Below are 25,077 nucleotides of genomic sequence, written 5' to 3'. Positions count from 1 at the left end.
CTCCCACTGACCATAATATGCCCAGTGAAGACGCTGACTCTTTGCGCCGGCTGACTTTCCCACTCATTCAGGCTAACTGCATACATTACTGTTCTGTGTCAAACACTGGAACTACAGCTTGTTAATGGTCCCCTTAATGGCGCAATGGACCTGTTCAGATATTTACTCAGTTGCTCCAAATTGCTTAAAGTTGTGCTTGAAAGGGTTTTTTCCTTTTTATTTCTCACCCAAATCGTGAGTGCATACTGTAGGCCTGAGGCAGTGAAGCGCACAGAAATGGACATTGAAGTAGGCTGTGCTGTTTTATTAATTCTCTGTGCTCTTCGTTTCAGGCACGTTTACTGCTCTGAGTCGTTGGATGTTAATTTATTATTTCAGTTCAGTTAAATGACAGCTCTGAATAGCTTTACCACAAGGCAGATCCTCTCGACTCCTACCTGCTGTCAGGATGCACTCGCAACTGCGCACTTCAGCCAGGAAGCTACAGTGCCTTGCGAAAGTATTCGGCCCCCTTGAACTTTGCGACCTTTTGCCACATTTCAGGCTTCAAACATAAAGATATAAAACTGTATTTTTTTGTGAAGAATCAACAACACAATCATGAAGTGGAACAACATTTATTGGATATTTCAAACTTTTTTAACAAATCAAAAACTGAAAAATTGGGCGTGCAAAATGATTCAGCCCCCTTAAGTTAATACTTTGTAGCGCCACCTTTTGCTGCGATTACAGCTGTAAGTCGCTTGGGGTATGTCTCTATCAGTTTTGCACATCGAGAGACTGAATTTTTTTCCCATTCCTCCTTGCAAAACAGCTCGAGCTCAGTGAGGTTGGATGGAGAGCATTTGTGAACAGCAGTTTTCAGTTCTTTCCACAGATTCTCGATTGGATTCAGGTCTGGACTTTGACTTGGCCATTCTAACACCTGGATATGTTTATTTTTGAACCATTCCATTGTAGATTTTGCTTTATGTTTTGGATCATTGTCTTGTTGGGAGACAAATCTCCGTCCCAGTCTCAGGTCTTTTGCAGACTCCATCAGGTTTTCTTCCAGAATGGTCCTGTATTTGGCTCCATCCATCTTCCCATCAATTTGAACCATCTTCCCTGTCCCTGCTGAAGAAAAGCAGGCCCAAACCATGATGCTGCCACCACCATGTTTGACAGTGGGGATGGTGTGTTCAGGGTGTTGCTTTTACGCCAAACATAACGTTTTGCATTGTTGCCAAAAAGTTCAATTTTGGTTTCATCTGACCAGAGCACCTTCTTCCACATGTTTGGTGTGTCTCCCAGGTGGCTTGTGGCAAACTTTAAACGACACTTTTTATGGATATCTTTAAGAAATGGCTCTCTTCTTGCCACTCTTCCATAAAGGCCAGATTTGTGCAATATACGACTGATTGTTGTCCTATGGACAGAGTCTCCCACCTCAGCTGTAGATCTCTGCAGTTCATCCAGAGTGATCATGGGCCTCTTGGCTGCATCTCTGATCAGTCTTCTCCTTGTATGAGCTGAAAGTTTAGAGGGACGGCCAGGTCTTGGTAGATTTGCAGTGGTCTGATACTCCTTCCATTTCAATATTATCGCTTGCACAGTGCTCCTTGGGATGTTTAAAGCTTGGGAAATCTTTTTGTATCCAAATCCGGCTTTAAACTTCTTCACAACAGTATCTCGGACCTGCCTGGTGTGTTCCTTGTTCTTCATGATGCTCTCTGCGCTTTTAACGGACCTCAGTGCAGGTGCAGGTGCAGGTGTATAAGTGCAGGTGCATTTATACGGAGACTTGATTACACACAGGTGGATTGTATTTATCATCATTAGTTATTTAGGTCAACATTGGATCATTCAGAGATCCTCACTGAACTTCTGGAGAGAGTTTGCTGCACTGAAAGTAAAGGGGCTGAATAATTTTGCACGCCCAATTTTTCAGTTTTTGATTTGTTAAAAAAGTTTGAAATATCCAATAAATGTTGTTCCACTTCATGATTGTGTCCCACTTGTTGTTGATTCTTCACAAAAAAATACAGTTTTATATCTTTATGTTTGAAGCCTGAAATGTGGCAAAAGGTCGCAAAGTTCAAGGGGGCCGAATACTTTCGCAAGGCACTGTATAGAAGGGATGTGTGTGCAGTCATATGTTTTTAAATGAGTTGCTGCTTTCCCACTTCTGGTTGTCCTCCTCTCGACGGAGAGGCCGAAGGCCGAGCGCTCACCCTGTGCCGCGCATCTACAGCTATATCACATGCTCTGTGTCGGGAGGGTCTCTGCCACAGCAGCCTGCTCCCCACGGTCGTAGCTGCACATATAGACTTCATTACCCAGACTCCCCTCTGCCTTGTTTAATCACCCACCCCCAGTCTTGCTACATTTCTCAGAAATATAGGCCTAGTGAATGAGGCCCACAATCCAGTAATAACTGTACGCCATTTACAAACCAGGGTGGTGTGGAATAAACCCTAAGGCAGAAACACTGATGCCACTGCAGTCCTTTCTTTCTTTTCAGGGTGTTAGGTTGCTCTAACTATAACATCTATAACAATTGGATTAGAATCAAAGTCCCCCTCCCAGTACCCCCAATCAATTAGATAATTACCCCAGACTGCCCCCTTTCTTGGCGAAGTTTCAACTCGCGTCACTGACTGTTTCCTTGTATGACTCCAGCATTAGGGGATTTTGTTGTGTGATACCAGACGGGAACCAGGCGTGTTTTGTGGGTGTCGCTCCCTGCTCCCTCCCATGCTCCTCAGCAGTTCAGACCCCACACGACTGCTTTGTTTTCTCTGAGTGGGAGTCTGTGGTAGTGGGGGTCTGGTTGAAGTGTGCTGGGGTCCAAGCCACTAGACATGCCATCATCAAATAGTACTGTGAAAAGAACAATGAGGTAGGTTCGCCCCTGTCACTATACAATATGCAATCATCAAGGAATGCCTTTTATTCCAAGGAACTAATCTAATCCTGGCATTTTGATTGCCCTTCGTCTCAGGGAGGGAAAGCACAAGTTCCCAGATTGTCAACATATCTTTTTCTCATGTCCCTTATTCACTGAAACATCTGCTCTTTTTACTCATCTTGCCCAATTCCTACTCCCCTGGCCTTACGATGGCCTTGGAAACAGTGGACATAAAATACGTCTCTGTGTGTTTTGACAGAGAGGCTATTTTTTTGTTACAAAAAAAAACGAGTCTCTAGCCAATGTGATGATAGCGTAGCCTAAAAATACAAATCTATTTTAGGAAAACTACTTAAACCATTACACTTTTGTTATTCCAAGACTTCCACCCTCATTCGTTTCACATACAGTAGAAGGAGAAAGGGAGGTTAAAATCTACTCCAAACCCACAAAGAGACTGTAAAATGGATGCTCTATAAAAAGCTCATGAAATAGGAATGACCCTCCCCAGCTAATTTCTCTCCATGTTTTTGTTTGGGAGACTGTGGATAATGTAGACGGTTTTGGGAGACCGTGGATAATGTAGACGGTTTTGGGAGACCATGGATAATCTAGTGCAAGTGCTTTAGGTATTAGGCCTCGCCTACTCAGCTCATATCTAAGCCAGGCCCAGACAGCAGATGTGGGGTCTGTGTTGGTCAGCCATTCTGGGGTTAATGGCTGTCTGGCAGGAATGGGCGTTTTTCTCCAGTCATGACACTGACAGCCAGGGGGAAGTGGGATGGTAGTGGAGCCAGAGAGGTTGTTAGTGTGGTTTAGAGGAAATAGGATTCCAACATGGATTGAATTGTAAAGCCTTAAAATAAGGTCTTTGCTCGTCGTTTTCCTATTATTTTATAGCCAATTAGATCATACAAGGATTTTATAGGTGTTCAAGAAGTGTTAGTGTAATCGCAAGGTAATAAATCCACTAGTAAGAACCCAATTTTGTCCATTGGCAAAACATTTTTACGATATCTAATATTGCTAGTTATGCTAATAACTGGTGAATTAATTCAGAAATCTGTTATTGCCATCTATTTTTTTTAATAATAGATACATTTCTGCTCAACTCAAAATACTTCTCTCTGTGAAGTTACATGGCAACATCTAGATGTTATAGCCCACCCTATTTGTCATCTGACTCCGGGCCGGCTGTTTCCTGATGATAATGCATTTTAAATTTAGAGGGAATCTATCTAAATTGACAAGGAGCTTTGAAACCTTAGCCCTCTCTGTGTCCTGGGAAGTATAATGTGACTCAATCATTCGGTCACGACCCTGCGTGCTCAGGTTGGAGAGAGCCAGATGGAGCCTGATGTCATGCATTAAGACTCATTATTTCATTCAATCTTCTCAACTGAAGCAAGGGCATTGTCAGAACCAGCAAGGGAATTCAAATCCCCAAGAAATACTTTGTTTATCCTCTGTGAAACATTCTGAGTTTGCGTGAATGTGTTATCTTGGAACAGATTCGAAGGCCCAGCAGTGTCCTATCATGCTACAGTACAGTGGCCAGTGGTGAAAATCCCTTCTTGTTCTCTGCTCATTGGGTTTTTATTTATTTATTTATTTTACCTTTATTTAACCAGGTAGGCAAGTTGAGAACAAGTTCTCATTTACAATTGCGACCTGGGTTAAAAGCCTCTACTTTTAGAAACTGCTGCTTCAAACAGCAGAACATACAAAAGAGTGGACCCTTTCTTGGTGAACTCCGATTTGTCATTGGTTGGAATTATGAATGCCTCAGTGAGGAAAGACTGCCTCAGTGAGGAAAGACTGCCTCAGTGAGGAAAGACTGCCTCAGTGAGGAAAGACTGCCTCAGTGAGGAAAGAGTGAATGTGTGAGAGTGATTGAGGGCTGTGTTGTGTTCAGCTGCACTTGGATTATGTCTCCGTCTGTCCCTGTGCACATGCCCAATTTCCTGACAGAGCACTCTCTCCAGATTGAAAGTGTCTGCTGAGGTGTGATGCTGCTTGATGGGCCATGTGTGTTTTGTGAATGTGAAGGCATTTTCAATGGACCTCGGGTTGATCAAAGCATTGCTGTCGATATAAATGCTCATACTGGAGCTTTGGCCGGGGTAGGCCGTCATTGTAAATAAGAATTTGTTCTTAACTGACTTGCCAAGTTAAATAAATAAATTGGCCAGTGAGATTGATTTGAAGATGGAGTAATTTAGCAAGTATGCTACATGTTGTTCATGACTGATTTAGCATTGATTTTATGTGGTTGTCAACAGACCATCTTTGACGCTCCAGCTTCAAATGATTCTACAAAATGGATGTGTTACAAAATGTGTCAGATGTGTTGTGAGCAATTATCAAGGTCCTAACAAACTGGCTAATCCTCCAGCTCCTGCTAGGCTAAGTAAACGGCCTGATTTTCTTTCAAGTCCTCAAACATGTCTTGATCATGCTTTTCGTAAAAGCTTTCCGTGAGCTTCAAACAGCGTTCTGATGTGCAGTTTAAAACACAAACGGTGTATCACTATCACACTTGTCTCCTAGCTTTGTGGATGAACTAGGTAGGTATGATCTTCTTAGTGTTTCACAGTACATCCCTGTAGGTGCGAGAGAGCCTTTATCTCAAACATATTGTTGACTTGGCTGCCTTCAGTGAAAACACGTGGCGAAAGCCAGAAGCGGTATGTTCTCCAACGTTCTAAATCATCTGTTCATTTGGTTTGTGCCTATCCAGAAAGCTGCCAACCATCTTGCCAGAGAGGACAGCTACTCTTAGTAGTCTGCTGAATCTGAACCCATCACACCACTGTGACTTAGTCGGCACATTTCTACCTCGGCTGCCAGACCTCGCAAGTTGTTGTAGGGGCTTGTATAATTTATCTCTCCTATGGGGCCTCCCTTGCTGTGTTGATTGCCTACCTCTGCCAGCCATGTCTATGGCTTCAATCAAACAACACTTTGATATTGCAGCTATAGGGCAAAGCTAAGACTCCACTGACTGACTGCTGCGGAAGCTCTGTGTGTTCAGACTGCCTAATTGACATAGGTAATAAAACCCTGGATCTGGGCATCATAGAGCTACAGATAGATTTATATCTGTGTCCTGGGTTAAATAACTCTGTCACTGCTTAGTGGAATCATCCTCAAGTAGAGAGGAAACTAAAAATCAATGGACATCCATTCTGAATATTACACGTCCCACAGTTGCTGCATACTTAGAGAAACATCCAGAAGTGGGATGTGGATTGTCTCCTGACAGAGAGGGTTATTGTAGGGAAACATCCAGAAGTGGGATGTGGTTTGTCTCCTGACAGAGAGGGTTATTGTAGGGAAACTTCCAGAAGTGGGATGTGGATTGTCTCCTGACAGAGAGGGTTATTGTAGGGAAACATCCAGAAGTGGGATGTGGTTTGTCTCCTGACAGAGAGGGTTATTGTAGGGAAACATCCAGAAGTGGGATGTGGATTGTCTCCTGACAGAGAGGGTTATTGTAGGGAAACATCCAGAAGTGGGATGTGGTTTGTCTCCTGACAGAGAGGGTTATTGTAGGGAAACATCCAGAAGTGGGATGTGGATTGATAGTCAATAAGGTCTCACGCAGTAGGCCCAGTGGTATCGTAACTCAGGGTATTGCCGCTGCACTGCCTACATTGGCCACATCTCAGAGGTCAAGTTTAGGTAAGACGCAGCTCTCTTGCTTGGGCCAAGAAACACGAGCAATGGACATTAGACCAGTGGAAATCTGTCCTTTGGTCTGATGAGTCCAAATGTGAGATTTTTGGTTCCAACCGCCGTATCTTTGTGAGACACAGAGTAGGTGAATGGATGATCTCTGCAAATGTGGTTCCCACCATGAAGCATGGAGGTGTGATGGTGTGGGGTGCTTTGCTGTTGACACTGTAAGTGATTTATTTAGAATTCAAGGCACACTTAACCAGCATGGCTACCACAGCATTCTGCAGCGATACACCATCCCATCTGGTTTGCGCTTAGTGGGACTATCATTTGTTTTTCAACAGGACAATGACCCGAAACACACCTACAGCCTGTGTAAGGGCTAATTGACCAAGAAGGGGAGTGATTGAGTGCTGCATCAGATGACCTGGCCTCCACAATCACCCAACCTCAACCCAATTGAGATGGTTTGGGATGAGTTGGACCGCGGAGTGAAGGAAAGGCAGCCAACAAGTGCTCACCATATGTGGGGACTCCTTCAAGACTGTTGGAAAAGCATTCCAGGTGAAGCTGGTTGAGAGAATGTGTGTGCAAAGCTGTCATCAAGGCTAAGGTTGGCTACTTCGAAGAATCTCAAATATAAAATATATTTTGATTTGTGTAACACTTTTTTTGGTTACTACATGATTCAATATGTGTAATTACATAGTTTTGATGTCTTCACTATTATTCTACAATGTAGAACATCGTAAAAAAAATAAAAAGATAAACTTGAATGAGTAGATGTGTCCAAACTTTTGACTGGTACTGTAGGTGGCCTTTCTTGTGTCAGTAAGAGGCCCCCGCTGATAAATGTGAATAAACACATCGTCAGCTTTTGCCCACTCCATGAAATACAAAACCAGCAAAAACGGAGCACAGAGCACTTCTCGGGTCTGAGTACTGGGAGATACTGAATGACATTCTGGATATAAAACATCACAGAGCCTTTTTTAACACAACACTGATTCAGGCCTAGTTATTCTCTCATGGCTAGCAGTGTAGTGCGGGGAATACTGTTGATGTTTATCTGTGGAAACTGAACGTAGCTTCTTTGCCTGGGTTATTTTGCAGTCTTAGTAGATTCAGACTGAGGCAAAGATGATGATCGGTTGAATGCCGTGAGATTGGGTACAAGGGCAGAGTGGCGCCGGGTGGACCTACTTAATGAAGCACAAAACCAAATCCCCGGTGACCCTCTAATCATCGGTCGGTTTCTTAGTACAGTGGTGCATTGTCTCAGCTGGAGTCAGACATCGTGTGTATGTGTAATGTAAGTGCATTTGTGTGTGTGAGGCAATTAGCTTGTGTGTTAGCTTTGTGAGTTGATTTCTGTGCATGCTTTGTAGTGCTGAGTGATTAGTGCTTTTTTGGTTTCAGTTCGATTTATAAAAAAAATAATCATGATTTCGACTTCGATTGAATTTTTTTTCAACATGAAATGCACTATGCATTATGTGGGTTGAGTGCTATAACAACACAGAATAAAACAATTATCACCATCACTTATTCACAGTACTTTACTGTAATAAAATATATAACATTTGATTACTTTATTTAATTAATGAAATAATAGCAGGCGTGAAAGAAACAGACTGGGCAAGTACAGTAGCCGCACAATGGATTATGGTCATTGTAGTTAATTATCACGTTTTCTTCAGTAAATTGTGTAGAACATTGGCCTGTTGGAAACTACAACTCCCTAATACATATCAGATCATGCCTGAATTGTTTGATCTCTAGAGACTCTGTGCATTGAGCTCACAGAAGAAGAAAAAAAACAAAGTGGAATTCAAGTAGTTGAACCTAAGTCAATCAATTGGTAGTTTAAAAAAAGAAAAATTACCAACATTTTGGTTAATCGCTCAGCACTAGTGTGGTGTGTGTGTGTGCATACAGTACATCTTATAGTATCTAGTATCTCTACTTGCACATTCATCTTCTGCACATCTATCACTCCAGTGTTTAATTGCTAAATTGTAATTATTTCGCCACTATGGCCTATTTATTGCCTGTATATATACTTTTAAAAAAATGGTGTTATTGACTGTATGTTTGTTTATTCCATGTGTAACTATGTATTGTTGTTTGTGTCGCACTGCTTTGCTTTATCTTTGCCAGGTCGCAGTTGTAAATGAGAACTTGTTGTCAACTAGCCTACCTGGTGAAATAAAATAAATAGAAATTAAAGAATAGGCTTCTCATTGGTGTGAGACAGCATCAGCCTGACCTACCTCCATAGCTGAACTGGTCCTCGATCTGAACAAGCCTCCTGTGGTCTGTATGGATTCCTCCTGCACTCCTCTCTCTCTTTCCTTCCCTCTCCCCTCTTCCACCAGACTGGAGATCATTTGGATCTATTTATAGTATCGTCTTGAATAATAAATCACCTGCAGACAGACAGGAGGCTGTGCCTTGCCTCGTCGATGCAAGTCACACACACCTTCTACCAAAAGTCAAACTGATATGCACTCCCAAACACACACACACCTGTGGAGCGGCAGGTAGCATAGCTGTTAAGAGCGTTGGGCCAGTAACCGAAAGATTGTTGGTTCGGATTCCAGAGCCGGTAAGGTGGAAAAATCTGCCCTTGAGCAAGGCAGTTAACCTCCTACAACATCTGCTCCCCGGGCGCTTAGATTCAGAGGGGTTTGGTTAAATGGGAAAGACACATTTTGGTTGAATCCATTCAGTTGTGCAACTGAGTAGGTATCCCCTTTCCATGTGTCCACATTGGCCTTTGGCAAGAGGACTGCTATCAATGCCAGAGATAAGAGAAACCCTCCATCCTTTAATCACTTAATCAGGAAGCAAAAGTACCTCAGAGCTCACAACATTACTGCCATCCAATATTACCCTTGGAAGTAATTCAAGCACTGCAAAATCAATGCTACAGTTTGTGTGCCATATGGATTCGATTGTGATTTTGAACTGACAAGAACTGGACTTCCTTCCTCCCCTTTTCACTCTTCCCTCTTTCTCTCTCTCTCTCCTTTCCTCCCTCACTCCAGGCGCTGGATGTGGACCGCAGTGTGCTGTACAAGATGAAGAAGTCAGTCAAGGCCATCTACACCTCAGGTCTGGGTGAGTGAGAGAGGTTTATGCTCATTTACAGTTATAACACCATACCTCTCTCTATGGGCTGGAGGTTGACAAGGGTTAGCGGTTAATGCTACCTTTGGTTAAAGCTGTCAGGGTCTGAGTGACCGAAAGGTTCATCTAATGAAAGGTCAGGGTTCAGAGCCACCTGTGACGATCATTTTAGAAAGTCAAAAAGCTAGTGCATTCGGAAAGTATTCAGACTCCTTAACTTTTTACACATTTTGTTACATTACAGCCTTATTCTAAAATATATTTGATTAGGGGGAAAAACCCCCTAATCAAATACACAATACCCCCATAATGACAATGCAAAAATGGTTTTTTAGAAATGTTTGCAAATGTATCAACAACAAAAAACTGTCACATTTACTTAAGTATTCAGACTCTTTACTCAGTACTTTGTTGAAGCACCTTTGGCAGAGATTACAGCCTCGAGTCTTCTTGGGTGTGACACTACAAGCTTGGCACACCTGTATTTGGGGAGTTTCTCCAATTCTTCTCTGCAGATCGTTTCAGGCTCTGTCAGGTTGGATGGGGAGCGTTGCTGCACTGCCATTTTCAGGTCTCTCCAGAGATGTTCGTTCGGATTCAAGTCCGGGCTTTGGCTGGGCCACTCAAGGACATTCAGAGACTTGTTCCGAAGCCACTCATGCATTGTCTTTGTTGTGTGCTTAGGGTCGTTGTCATGTTGGAAGGCAAACCTTCGCCTCAGTCTTTCATCAAGGGTCTCTATACTTTGCTCCGTTCATCTTTGCCTCGATCCTGACTAGTCTCCCTGTCCCTGCCGCTGAAAAACATCCCCACAGCGTGATGCTGCCACCACTATGCTTCACCGTAGGAATGGTGCCAGGTTTCTTCCAGACGTAACACTTGGCATTCAGGCCAAAGAGTTCAATCTTGGTTTCATCAGACCAGGGAATCTTGAGACTTTAGGTGCCTTTTGGCAAACTCCAAGCGGGCTGTCATGTGGTTTTTACTGAGGAGTGGCTTCCATGTAGCCACTCTACCATAAAGGCCTGATTGATGGAGTGTTGCAGAGATGGTTGTCCTTTTGGAAGGTTCTCCCATCTCCACAGAGGAACTCTGGAGCTTTGTCAGTGACCATCGGGTTCTTGGTCACCTCCCTGACCAAGGTCCTTCTGACCAAGGCCCTTCTCCCCCGATTGCTCAGTTTGGCTGGGCGGCCAGCTCTAGGAAGAGTCTTGGTGGTTACAAACTTTTTCCATTTAGAAATGATGGAGGCCACTGTGTTCTTTGGGACCTTCAATGCCGCAGACATTTTTTGGTACCCTTCCCCAGATCTGTGCCTGGACACAATCCTGTCTCTGAGCTCTTCGGACAATTCCTTTGACCTCATGGCTTGGTTTTTGCTCTGACATGCACTGTCAACTGTGGGACCTTATATAGACGGGTGTGTGGACAGGATTTGGAAAGGGTCTGAATATTTATGTTTTTTTTATAATACATTTGCAAAAATGTCAAAACCTGTCCATTGATGAGGGAAAAAAATATATTTATTACATTTTAGAATAAGGCTGTAACCTAACAAAATGTGGAAGAGGTCAAAGTTCAACAGGTCTGAATACTTCCCGAATGTAGCCATATCTAGGAAAACCAAAGTTCCAAAGGCTGGGCCTAATATATTGTTCTGAGCCAATTGTAATTTTCCTAAGTCCCTGTGGAAATTGAGAAGGTTGAGGTGCTCAAACTGCTTGGAGTAACCCTGGGTTGTGAACTGTGAATACTGTGGAAATTGAGAAGGTTGAGGTGCTCAAACTGCTTGGGGTAACCCTGGGTTGTGAACTGTTGTGGTCAAACATGTTGATACAACAGTAGCTAAGATGAGGAGAACTCTGTCCATAATAAAGCACTGCTCTGCCTTTTTAACAACACTATCAACAAGGCAGGTCCTACAGGCCCTGGTTTTGTTGCACCTGGACTACTGTTCAGTAGTGTGGTCAGGTGCCACAAAGAGGGACTTAGGAAAATTACAATTGGCTCAGAACAGGGCAGCACAGAGCAAGAGAAAGACAACATTAATAATATGCATGTAAATCTCTTATGGCTCTCTTAAGTGGTGGAGAGATTGTGTTCATCACTACTTGTTTTTGTAATGCACCGAGCTGTCTATTTAAACTACTAGCACACAGCTCGGACACCCATGTATACCCCACAAGACATGCCACCAGAGGTCTCTTCTCAGTCCCCAAATCCAGAACAGACTATGAGAGGTGCACAGTACTACATAGTGCCATGACTACATGGAAGTCTATTCCACATCAGGTAATTGATGCAAGCAGTAGAATCAGATTTAGAAAATAGATAGAAATACACCTTATGGAACAGCAGGGACTGTGAAGCAACACAGACATAGGCACAGACACATGCTTGTTACTTTTATTTCTTATTTCTATTTTTTTAAACTGCGTTGTTGGTTAGGGGCTTGTAAGTAAGCATTTCATCAAGGTCTACACCTGTTGTATTCGGCAGACGTGACTAATAAAATGTAATTTGATGCATATACACACGTGATAACATACGCACTATACACACACGTACACATGGATTGTGTTGTAGATATGTGGTAGTGGAGTAGGGGCCTGTAGAATCAGAATCAGATTCAGAAAACAGATAGAAATACAGCTTATAGAACAGCGGGGACTGGGAATGTGCAAGTAGAGATACTAGATACTATAAGATGTACTGTATACACACACACACACACACACACACACACACACACACACGTACACACACACACACACGTACACACACACACACACACACACACACGTACACACACACACACACACACGTACACACACACAGGTACACACACACACAGGTATACACACACACACACAGATACACACACACACACACACACACAGGTACACACACACACACACAGGTACACACACACACAGGTACAGACACACACTAGCACACACACTCTACACACAATCATTGTAATATTGTTATATGGTGAGGTTATGCATTTTGTATTGGAGATATGTAGTGGTGTAATCATTTTGTATTGTAGATATGTAGTGGTGTAATCATTTTGTATTGGAGATATGTAGTGGTGTAATCATTTTGTATTGTAGATATGTAGTGGTGTAATCATTTTGTATTGTAGATATGTAGTGGTGTAATCATTTTGTATTGGAGATATGTAGTGGTGTAATCAGTTTGTACTGTTTTATATTTTGTTTTATCCACAAGTTTCCTGGGGAGGTTACTGGGGAAATGATTATGGGTACTGAGTTTGGCCCGGCGGAGTTTTTGGTTTTAGAAGCTGGCCAACTGGGATGAGCAATAATCAGATATTCACTTACTAGATGTTGAAATGTTACGGAGCCGGTGACAACAGGCACTGTTCGTGGTTGTACATACAACCAGACACAACTTAATGATTGGCTTAAATTGGAGGGCTTCGACAAAAAATCTGAATGTTCTTGTCAGAGATGGTACAGTTTCCATTGCCTCCCAAATGACGATGAAGCATAAAGAAATTGGCTCAAAAACGTAAACTTAAAAAAGCTCCCAAAAGTTGTATGTTTGCTCGTTCCACATTGTTGATAAGACGTCAACGCAGGGTAACCCACACCCAACACTCTTTCTGGGTTATGAGAGGCCACCAGAGAAGAGACACCGCCTCAGTGGGAGGGTTGACAGACATGTCACAAGAACAGGTATGTCGACTAGTTTTGATATCGCGTGTTTGTCTTCAGTTTTTGTTGCTAGAATCTGACTACGATAACTTCTAGTCAGGGTCTGAAATTAATCTCTTTAATTTCTACCAGACACTTTTTTTTTTTTAAATCCGCCACTTTATGAAATCTATGTTAAACGCTTTATAATTGTGAACACTGAGTCAGTGGGAGGCTACCTGACATTAGAAATATGGTACATATTGTGGAACCTTAATCCATGATTATTCTTAATTTATAATAATATTAATAGAAGAATAACCGATCTGTCATGGTGGTACATGACCTGAAGTGTTTACCTGCCACAGCAAACATTTACCCTGAATTTGTCAGGTGTTACAGTGCCTTGCGAAAGTATTCGGCCCCCTTGAACTTTGCGACCTTTTGCCACATTTCAGGCTTCAAACATAAAGATATAAAACTGCATTTTTTTGTGAAGAATCAACAACAAGTGGGACACAATCATGAAGTGGAACGACATTTATTGGATATTTCAAACTTTTTTAACAAATCAAAAACTGAAAAATTGGGTGTGCAAAATTATTCAGCCCCTTTACTTTCAGTGCAGCAAACTCTCTGAATGATCCAATGTTGACCTAAATGACTAATGATGATACATACAATCCACCTGTGTGTAATCAAGTCTCCGTATAAATGCACCTGCACTGTGATAGTCTCAGAGGTCCGTTAAAAGCGCAGAGAGCATAATGAAGAACAAGGAACACACCAGGCAGGTCCGAGATACTGTTGTGAAGAAGTTTAAAGCCGGATTTGGATACAAAAAGATTTCCCAAGCTTTAAACATCCCAAGGAGCACTGTGCAAGCGATAATATTGAAATGGAAGGAGTATCAGACCACTGCAAATCTACCAAGACCTGGCCGTCCCTCTAAACTTTCAGCTCATACAAGGAGAAGACTGATCAGAGATGCAGCCAAGAGGCCCATGATCACTCTGGATGAACTGCAGAGATCTACAGCTGAGGTGGGAGACTCTGTCCATAGGACAACAATCAGTCGTATATTGCACAAATCTGGCCTTTATGGAAGAGTGGCAAGAAGAAAGCCATTTCTTAAAGATATCCATAAAAAGTGTCGTTTAAAGTTTGCCACAAGCCACCTGGGAGACCCACCAAACATCTGGTCAGATGAAACCAAAATTGAACTTTTTGGCAACAATGCAAAACGTTATGTTTGGCGTAAAAGCAACACAGCTCATCACCCTGAACCCACCATCCCCACTGTCAAACATGGTGGTGGCAGCATCATGGTTTGGGCCTGCTTTTCTTCAGCAGGGACAGGGAAGATGGTTAAAATTGATGGGAAGATGGATGGAGCCAAATACAGGACCATTCTGGAAGAAAACCTGATGGAGTCTGCAAAAGACCTGAGACTGGGACGGAGATTTGTCTTCCAACAAGACAATGATCCAAAACATAAAGCAAAATCTACAATGGAATGGTTCAAAAATAAACATATCCAGGTGTTAGAATGGCCAAGTCAAAGTCCAGACCTGAATCCAATCGAGAATCTGTGGAAAGAACTGAAAACTGCTGTTCACAAATGCTCTCCATCCAACCTCACTGAGCTCGAGCTGTTTTGCAAGGAGGAATGGGAAATAATGTCAGTCTCTCGATGTGCAAAACTGATAGAGACATACCCCAAGCGACTTACAGCTGTAATCGCAGCAAAAGGTGGCACTACAAAGTATTAACTTAAGGTGGCTGAATAATTTTGCACGCCCAATTTTCAGTTTTTGATTTGTTAAAAAAGTTTGAAATATCCAATAAATGTCGTTCCACTTCATGATTGTGTCCCACTTGTTGTTGATTCTTCACAAAAAAATACAGTTTTATATCTTTATGTTTGAAGCCTGAAATGTGGCAAAAGGTCGCAAAGTTCAAGGGGGGCGAATACTTTCGCAAGGCACTGTAATTTCATTCCCTGTTATAGATACAGAATATTTATTTTGAAAATATTAAACCTAGTCTATGTATCCCACTGGGTTTAGAGTGCTTATTTGCAGTCGAGAATAATCTGATAAATGCTATAAGGCTCAGGGAGTTTAAAATGTTTTTCAAAGTATCCCTGATGAGTGGATTTGCTGTTCCAGATCCTTATCAATTAATATCATGAACTAATCATCTATATTCATATTCTACTAATCATCTATATTCATATTCAACTACTCATCACCTGCAGATGAGCCTGGTGTGGTGGAGGTTTCTGAGGAGCCAGGTCCTTTTTCAAAGACCTTCCATGATGCCCAAACACAGTGGACAGACCCAGCAATGGAGGACCACACCTACTCCAAAGGACCTATCATCACATGTGGCATGACGACTGCACCAGCCCCTGAGAGGTCACTGTCTGTTGCAGATGTTACATTGAAAGATGATGCAGACTGTCTGCTGTACACTGGGATTCCACTACTAGAATTCAACACTCTTGTGTCTTGCTTTCAAGGTTTTGCATCATCAACAATTTTGGTTGTAGACCAAATTCTGTTGACACTAATGAAACTTAGACAGAACTTTGTTATAGCTGATTTAGCAAGACGCTTCAAAAGGTCACTCGGTCAGGTCAGTAAAACGCTGAATTCTGGATAGATGTCATTGCTGAGCACACCAAGGATCTCATTCCATGGCTGTCTCGTGAGATGATAAAGGCTACTATGCCACCAGTTTTTCAGAATCATTTTTCTTGTTATTGATTGCACAAAGTGTTTTGCAGAAGGCTAAATATCTGTACTCAAGAACTGAATCTTACAGTAACTGCTATGCCAGTAATACTGTAAAATATCTAGTAGCAACTGTTCCATCAGGAATGGTTATGTTCATTTCTGAGGCTTATGGTGGGAAATGTAGCGATAGGTTCATAACACAGAACTCTCGACCATTTGCGTGCTGGAGATGAGGTGATGGGGGGGCCGTGGCTTCACAATTAGGGACTTGCTAGAGGAACGGAATGTACGCTTGGTCTTATCAGCATTTACACGCAAGCAATGCCAGTTGACAAATGAGCAGGTCACTCGCACACAATGCATTGCTAATGTCCGTATCCATGTGGAACAAGCAATAAGGCATCTTAAGGTGTACAAGATTCTCTCACAAACTGTGCCTATTAGTTTGGTCCCGAAAATTGACAACATACTTAACATCTGTGCAGCTCTTGTAAATCTGAGAGGAGAGCTTATTTCTATCAAATAGACACAATGTCTAACACAATCAACATGTCTAACAACATGCACTGATCGTTTATGTATTCCAAAAATGTACATCACTTTATTCCTATTAATGAACTGCAAAACATTGTCAGCATTTGTAACATTCTTTTACATTCCAACTGTTAGCTGTATTTGTTTTAAATCACTGTTTTGTCAGCTCACACAACTGCCTGTACCAACATGCCTATTTTAACTGGTTCTGTCCTATGAAAAATAAACTGGTGAGAGATCATTACACTGTGTTTGTGTAGGTATATCTCTTAATGAATTGATTATCTAATAAATCAGTATCTTATGTATTATTTAATATATATGTATTTATTAAAACAGTACTTCATGAAGTAAGTGCATGCTCAAACTAATTGAATTGTGTTTGCCCAGCATATTCAATCTTCTGCTCACCCCCATTTACTTAAAGAGCTCCAGGTACTTTGGGCAGAGATGCATCTTCTTTTCAGCCAAATCATCAGCCAACCCAGGTAGCTTGTGTAAAAAGTAGAACTTCTGAAGCTGTTGCACATGTGCATCTGTGTAGTCTTTATCAAATGGAATGTCCACTTCTATGTGCTCGCTTGGTGTCCAGACGACCAGCTTGCAGCTCTGTAGGCCCAGGCACATCATGGTCACTTGTGTCTGAAAGAAGGAATAAGAAAATACATTGCCACAAACTTCTGATTAGTATGAGTTTACAATACAATGTTCAATACTTGTAATAATAATCTATTTTCTTGAATACATTTTTACCCATCTGAAGGTAGTATCCATCTTTTCCATTGGGGTGAATTAGGTCCTGCCATCATCCAAGCTTTTGATGTCACCATTTGGCTGACTCTGAAATTCTGTCAGAGACGTGGAACTCTTGAAGGGGCACTTGATCTCAAGGAGCTGTGTTGCATCAAGGATCCCATCTGGGCTGGCTCCCAACCAAGGATGGTCAGGGTGCACCATCAGGCCTCTGTTCTGCACAACATGCCCTCTGCTCTCCAGGAGTGTGATGACATTGACTTCATTTTCTTTGCCATGCTTTGTTGCTTTATTCAAATCAAATCCAATTTTATTGGTCACATACACATGGTTAGCAGATGTTAATGCAAGTGTAGTGAAATGCTTGTGCTTATAGTTCCGACCGTGCAGTAATATCTAACAAGTAATCTAACAATTCCCCAACAACTACCTTATACACACAAGTGGAGAGGAATGATTAAAAATATGTACATATAAATATATGGATGAGCGATGGCCGAACGGCATAGGCAAGATGCAGTAGATGGTATAGAGTACAGTATATACATATGAGATGAGTAATGTAGGAAATGTAAACATTATATAAAGTGGCATTGTTTTAGTGATATATTTATTACATCCAATTATTAAAGTGGCTAGAGATTGAGTCTGTATGTTGGCAGATGCCACTCAATGTTAGTGATGGCTGTTTAACAGTCTGATGGCCTTGACATAGAAGCTGTTTTTCAGTCTCTCGTCCTCACTTTGATGCACTTGTACTGACCTCGCCTTCTGGATGATAGTGGGGTGAACAGGCAGTGGCTCGGGTGGTTGTTGTCCTTGATGATCGTTTTGGCCTTCCTGTGACATCGGGTGCTGTAGGTGTCCTGGAGGGCAGGTAGTTTGCCCCTGGTGATGTGTTGTGCAGACCTCACTACCCTCTGGAGAGCCTTACGGTTGTGGGCGGCGCAGTTGCCGTACCAGGCGGTGATACAGCCCGACAGGAAGCTCTCGATTTGCATCTGTAAAAGTTTGTGAGTGTTTTTGGTGACAAGCCCAATTTTTTTCAGCCTCCAGAGGTTGAAGAGGCGCTGTTGTGCCTTCTTCACCATGCTGTCTGTGTGGGTGGACCAATTAAGTTTGCCCGTGATGTGGACCCCGAGGAACTTAAAACTTTCCACCTTCTCCACTACTGTCTCGTATGTGGATAAGGGGGTGCTCCATCTGCTGCTTCCTAAAGTCCACGATCATCTCCTTTGTTTTGTTGACGTTTCCTGACACCACACTCCGAGGGCCCTCACCTCCTCCCTGTAGGCCGTCTCGTCGTTGTTTGTAATCAAGCCTACCACTGTAGTGTCGTCTGCAAACTTGATGATGAGTTGGAGGCGTGCGTGGCCACGTAGTCGTGGGTGAACAGGGAGTACAGGAGAGGGCTGAGAACACACCCTTGTGGGGCCCAAGTGTTGAGGATCAGCGGGGTGGAGATGTTGTTTCCTACCCTCACCACCTGGGGGCGGCTCGTCAGGAAGTCCAGGACCCAGTTGCACAGGGCGGGGTTGAGACCCAGGGTCTTGAACTTAATGACGTGTTTGGAGGGTACTATGGTGTTAAATGCTGAGCTGTAATCAATGAACAGCATTCTTACATAGGTATTCCTCTTGTCCAGATGGGTTAGTGCAGTGTGGTTGCGATTGCGTCGGCTGTGGACCTATTGGGGCGGTAAGCCAATTGGAGTGGGTCTAGGGTGTCAGGTAGGGTGGAGGTGATATGATCCTTGACTAGTCTCTCAAAGCAGTTCATGATGATGGTTGCCAGTGAAGGTTGGGTACAAATGCTCATTTACACATTTTTGGGATATGTGGTGTTTCGTTTGTGGACTCATTTCGCTGTGCTGGCTGTTATATGCAGCTTCCTAGCATGATGTCGTATGTCACGTCCTGACCATAGAAAGCCTGTATCTTCTACAGTAGAGTAGGTCAGGGCGTGGCTAGGGGTGTTTAGTCTGGTTTATTATTGGGGGTTCTAGGTTTATTTTTCTATGTTGGTGTTTGTGTATGATTCCCAATCAGAGGCAGCTGGTAATTGTTGTCTCTAATTGGGGATCATACTTAAGTTGCATTTTTCCAGGCTTGGGCCTGCCTTGCTGCTGCTGTCTACATCTGCTCTGTAGCTTAGCTGAAGAAGACCTATTGTCTGGAGCCGAAATAGTGGGGCCATTACCGAGGTTGATGTTGCTTGTGAACTCTGCATGGTTCCTAAAAAGTCGGGGGAGGTTGTGGAATCGTCCTGTGACGACGTTGATGGGCCTGGATATGTGTGGTGGGGTCTGTGGTGTTTAAAATGAATTATTTGCCTTCCTCAGCCCTACATTCTTCCTCACACCTGAGTTCCACTTCCTTTGCACATCAGTGCATGCCATTCCTGTTTTGCCTTGCCTGACTGCACAAATATTTTTAGTTATTATCTAACCCAGTGTTTCCCAAACCTCTCCTGGAGTAACTGTTGTCCTGCACTTTCATGTCATTTTTGGTCGTTACTTTACTGACCTTGCACAGAATTGCTGCAGCATGACTACAATAGCATCCTGGCACTGCAATACATGAGCAACCCACTGTCTGTGTGACACCTGTCGTTGATGCTAGTACCCACACCTTGTGATGAGATGCGGGCATGGAGCTCATCAGCATTTACTCTGGCTGGCTGTGACAGTGGGGTGTTTCCAGCGCTTTGTGTTTGGGCTGTATGACAGGGTCTTGCTGAGAGTGTATGGTTTCTCTCTCTGTGCTGAGCTAGGCTCTTTTCTGGGGGGGGGGGGGGGGGGTCACTGCTACCTCTGTTCAAGGGGTACAGCTGTCTACCCCAGACCGTCAAGAAACGGCTGTGCCGTGCTTGTGAGAGTGTGAGTGGCTCTGGGAGGTTTTTTGAGCCGATCAAACGAATACCTGTGTTTTGTACTGAAGACTGGATCTAAATTTTGCTGGTTGGTTACTAGGCAACATCTGCATAATTTGCTGTGGTATCACCATCCGTTAAAGGATTTTCATAATCGATAGAATTCATGGTGTTGACGGAATCTTCTCGAAAACAAGTGGCTTAAATTCTTTAAAACCGCATTTAGCTTTGAATCACTTTCGGTAAGAGGCTTTTTGGACCTCCTTAATAGTTACAATCTTAATTGTTTCTTGGACAACAGAAACCCCAGGGGTTCCATCCATATTCCTATGGGTAATCTATCTTTATTGGAGTACAGTAAATGCACGATAGATTAGATTCCTTCTTGCTTCTGACATTTAATATTTGCTGACAAAGTTAGAGATACAAATTGCATGTAAATTTGCTGGCTTTGCTCAGTACTGTATCAGGAACATGTAAACATGGCTAGCACTTTAATTGTAGCCTGAGCCTACAACTCCCCTCAGGTGTTACATTGGAAGCTCCTCAGAGGAGGAAGGGGAGGATCATCCTCCTCAGTGAATTGAATCATTCTGATAAATATATTCACGTCACCAAATAATGGATAAAAACACACTGTTTTGCAATGAAAGTCTACAGTAGCCTCAACAGCACCGGAGGTAGCACCATGGTGTAGCCGGAGGACAGAGATTCCCTCCTCTTCTGAGTAAATTGACTTCAATACAAAAACTAGGAGTCTCGTTGTTCTCACCCCCTTCCATAGACTCACACAGTAATTATGACAACTTCCGGAGGACGTCCTCCAACCTATCAGAGCTCTTGCAGCATGAACTGACATGCCCACCCAATCAAAGGATCAGAGAATGAATGTATAACTTAAAGCATAAGCTACAGCTAGCTAGCACTGCAGTGCAGTGCAGTGCAGTGCATAAAATGTGGTGAGTAGTTGACTCACAGAGAAAGACGATTGTCAAACAGTTTTGAACAAATTCATTTCTTCCAAAACGAAGGAGAAGCAAGAGGGAAATAGAGAGATTTGGTCTTTTTTTTTCAAGTTTCACTTACTTAGCTAGCAAATGCAGCTAGCTGGTTTAGCCTACTCAAACACCCTGCTCAAACAGAGGGGTGCCATGTTAGCTAGCTGGCTATGACTATCCAACACAACACAGGAACTCTTCCAAGTCAAGGTAAGCTTTTGGTTTTACAAATGTATTTCCACCAGTGCCCGGTGTAGGTGCTAAACTGCTTACTGAATCTACACTGTAATGCTATTGCATGATTGTAGCGGGTTAACTAACACTTTAGTTCTATTAGCTATGTTGACTATGACTTTACTTTAGCTAATATGGTGACAACTATGTAGGCTCTGTATAGTGGTTATGATGTGGTTTGTCTTGGAAATGTTTTTTCACCTGGTCACATACAGCTAATGTGTTGTGCTTTGAAGTCCACAAGCGAAGGGAAAAGGTGAGGAGAGCGCATAGATGCGAGAAGGAATACAATGTGACTGCTATGAAAGTGAACTGAGTTTCCACGTTATCAGGGGGTTTATTCATTCTGTCGATTCTGTTAAAAACATTTCTTAGAAGTAAGCAAATGGAACGAAACAGGGATAAACATACCTGAATTTGTCCAATAGAACAAATTAGTTTGCAACTGTTGGACTAATGAGTACACCCTAGATCAGCTAGATGCAGGCAAGTGTGCAAGGTGGTATTGAATGTGTCACTGTCTGTCCATGTGTCACTGTATGTCACCTCAAATTTTTCTCAACTTGTGTGCACCTACTTTGTAAACTTGAATTCATAGGCTAGGTTGTAGCAACCTCATGATGAGTATATGGAAAATTTGAGTATAATGTAGTAGCCTAAACCTATCCACTGTTATCCAATATGCTGTAATTAAAATAAGGCCATGCTCATGAAAAAAATAACTAGTCCTCCCTTATGTTAACGGCACCAACCGCCACTGATTGGCTTCCATTCCCCCTTTGAGAAACCTAGTAAATCTGCATAGACGTTCAGTCCAGTAATAATCAGTGCATAACAGGAAGGTTTGGATTTAAAAGGCGTCGGAGGCCAGACGGTACCGGTCGGCAGTAAATCTGAGGCCCGGTGAGGTGAGCGAGAAATCTCTCCTGAAGGCTTTAGTCTGTGACCCTCCCAGATGCACCTGTACTACTGAGTCACCTCAGTCCTCAGGAAAATAAATACTGTCAAGACATCAGTACCAAGATGTATTACACACCTGTCAGCTCTGCTCTGCTGTCAGACGTGTTACAGCTATATTGGATACCTGTAGGTAATATTAGGGCTAAAGAGGTGTGTTATATTCAGTAAGTCTGGACTTACTGGCTGTGCAGTCTTTCAAGTAGTCTTATTAATTAATTAGATACACGTGTCAAGAATGCTGTAGGAAAATCGAAGTATTTGTACTGCTCTGGTCATTGATATGAAGAGGGGCGTTTTGCAGAGTAAAATGTTCTGGAGTCGTCACTCACGTTAGATTTCAATCCGTCCTTGACATTCCACTACCACTGTTCTTTCACGTTGTGGTTTGTCACTCAATCTTCTCATCTTCACTCACCTTTTCTGATCTGTAGACAAAGCCATATTTACTTGATCTATTTTGAACACAACTCACACTGCCTTATGAGCAGCACCTAATACTGATATTTACCTCAAATTGACAAAACCATCAGTGGACAAAGCAAATCTAGATACCCAGAACTAAATCGAGGACAAAAGGACCATTGAAATCTTTGAGTTGTACCTTCCTCTCGTATTCATTCATCTACTCAGGCCCTTTCTGAATTTACCCTCAGTCAGAACACAGGGCGATTACATAAGAGGAGAACACTTGGTGACCTTCCAGTCTTCCTGAGAATGAATGTTGTGAATTAAGACGCTTTTTCCTTAGTTCAGCTGTGGGATCTTGGATTTTCTGGCCCTTCTTTATAGCAGAGACTTTGTCTGTGCCAATATAAACAGTGAAAGCTTGTTGCCGGATTGTTAGAATTAGTGGTAAAGTTGATTCCAATGCTAGCTAGCATCATATTTAACACTTGTGTCAGGCTCTGGATAGAACAACCTTGACCTTTTAAGAAAAATTTAAATGTAAGAAATGTCAACAACTCAACATTGTTGTCAGTGAGATTGTGTGTTTGTATGGTCCAGTCAGGAGGTCGAAGCGACATTGTGTCTGTTCTGCTTGGTATTATAATGTGGGCTGGAGGCACTGAACTGAACAGTGGAATCCTGCTGCTGCCAGAGCCCAGCCCAGACTTCCCTTGATGTGGTCAAATCGCTGCATTATTCAGCACAACCTACACATCTCTCCCAAGCTCCCTATTCTACCCAAGATCTCAATCAGTTGCCTGGACCTCGCTCTCCTGTGGTGAAATATTCATCCCTGACAGTTTGACTCTCTCTCTCTCTGCTCTGTATCTTTTTAATCTGTGTTGCTGCTCACCCTCCATAGCTTTGACATATTCGACCTCCACATGCCCAGGATTGTAGTGTTATTCCATACACAAACATCATGTCTCTCAGACTCCTACTACAAACTCCTGCAGTTTGGACATTGTATTAACCTTCAACCTGACAAGTTCCTCCAGCAACACTGACAAGTTATTTTATCTCTCCCTCCCTCGTTTCTCAATTGGAAGTAAAAAGGCAAGCTTTTGAGAAAATGAGAAGCCAGCTATGTTGTCGAATGGACAAGCATTGTTTCTTCAGAAAGCAGCATCCCATATAGTCTGACCTGTTACAGTTGATCTTGTCAACCTCTTTTGCATGTCGTAAACAGTCAGTAAGTTAGTCAGTCGTAGTGACCATAGAGCAGAGAAGATGATAAAAGCCAAATCAGAACTTACCTCCTTCACCAGGAATGTAGCGCCATCCTCCTGGAGGACAGGGGCCCAGTGGAGAGCCCGGTCTGACTGACAGAACTGGAGCAGAGCTTACCCTCGCCACACCACAGCGCTCCTTGGTGTCACCTATCAGTCTGCCTATCACTGGGCCTGCAGAGCTGTCACTCTATCAGGATTGAAGGCAGTCAATTCAGGAAGTGTTTAATTAAAAATTCGGACATTTTAAAACTTTTGAAATAAATAGCTACTACTTTTCAGTATTGAGAAGTCATGCCATTTTTTAGATTATTGAATTGTAATTTTACTTCCTGAATTGACTGCCTTCAATTAAAATTGAACCCAACCCCGCACCCAATTACTGGTCTAATGGCCCACAATGGCTGAGATAAGAAATACATGCTTTATTAATCCCCAGTTTGATCTGGGTGGTTTATATTCAGTTTATATTGGTCAGGCTGATGGTGTTTGCTGTATGCACCGCTGTGCCTCTGGGTAGATCAGATCAGTTTTTCTGGCTAAACTTTGTCATGATGAGCCCATAGGCAGCCATCACACTCATGATAATGAGTACTCAGCTACTGAGGGCATGCATGCACGCACATTGTAAAGTTTGATGAATATACCTTAAATTGTACATACTGGAAGCACACACTCTCATAGACAGAATGAAATCATTTGTCATTCCCCTTGCTGTCTCACTTTTTTCCATCTCCAGCCACACACACACACCATGCATTTTACTACTGTCTCACTGAGGTCTCCCTTAATGACAATCCATCTCCCTCCAATGGTTTGTCCTCTGGGTAAACCTTAACAGCCTTGTCTGCGGCGGCCATATCGTTAAAAGGATGTTAAGTCCAGCAGTATTTATTCAGCCCCCATGGAGAATGGCATGTGAAACCTCCAGCAAAGTAAGCTTGT

The 25,077-nt window shown here is 42.7% G+C and overlaps 1 protein-coding gene across 7 annotated transcripts in view; it reads left to right on the top strand.

The window, feature by feature from the left end:
• LOC110498112 (arf-GAP with SH3 domain, ANK repeat and PH domain-containing protein 2-like) overlaps positions 1-25,077 on the top strand; it is a 110,620-nt gene that overhangs the window by 17,881 nt on the left and 67,662 nt on the right. For all 7 annotated transcript variants that reach the window (XM_036955081.1, XM_036955077.1, XM_036955078.1 and 4 more), the window contains exon 2: positions 9,622-9,694. In XM_036955081.1, the coding sequence (XP_036810976.1) occupies positions 9,622-9,694 (73 nt within the window). The remainder of the gene's footprint in view (positions 1-9,621; positions 9,695-25,077) is intronic.

The sequence above is a fragment of the Oncorhynchus mykiss genome, chromosome 19, assembly GCF_013265735.2.
Source record: "Oncorhynchus mykiss isolate Arlee chromosome 19, USDA_OmykA_1.1, whole genome shotgun sequence".
NCBI lineage: Eukaryota > Metazoa > Chordata > Actinopteri > Salmoniformes > Salmonidae > Oncorhynchus > Oncorhynchus mykiss.
The sequence above is the reverse complement of the archived record's forward strand: the minus strand, read 5'-3'. Positions and strand labels throughout refer to the sequence as shown.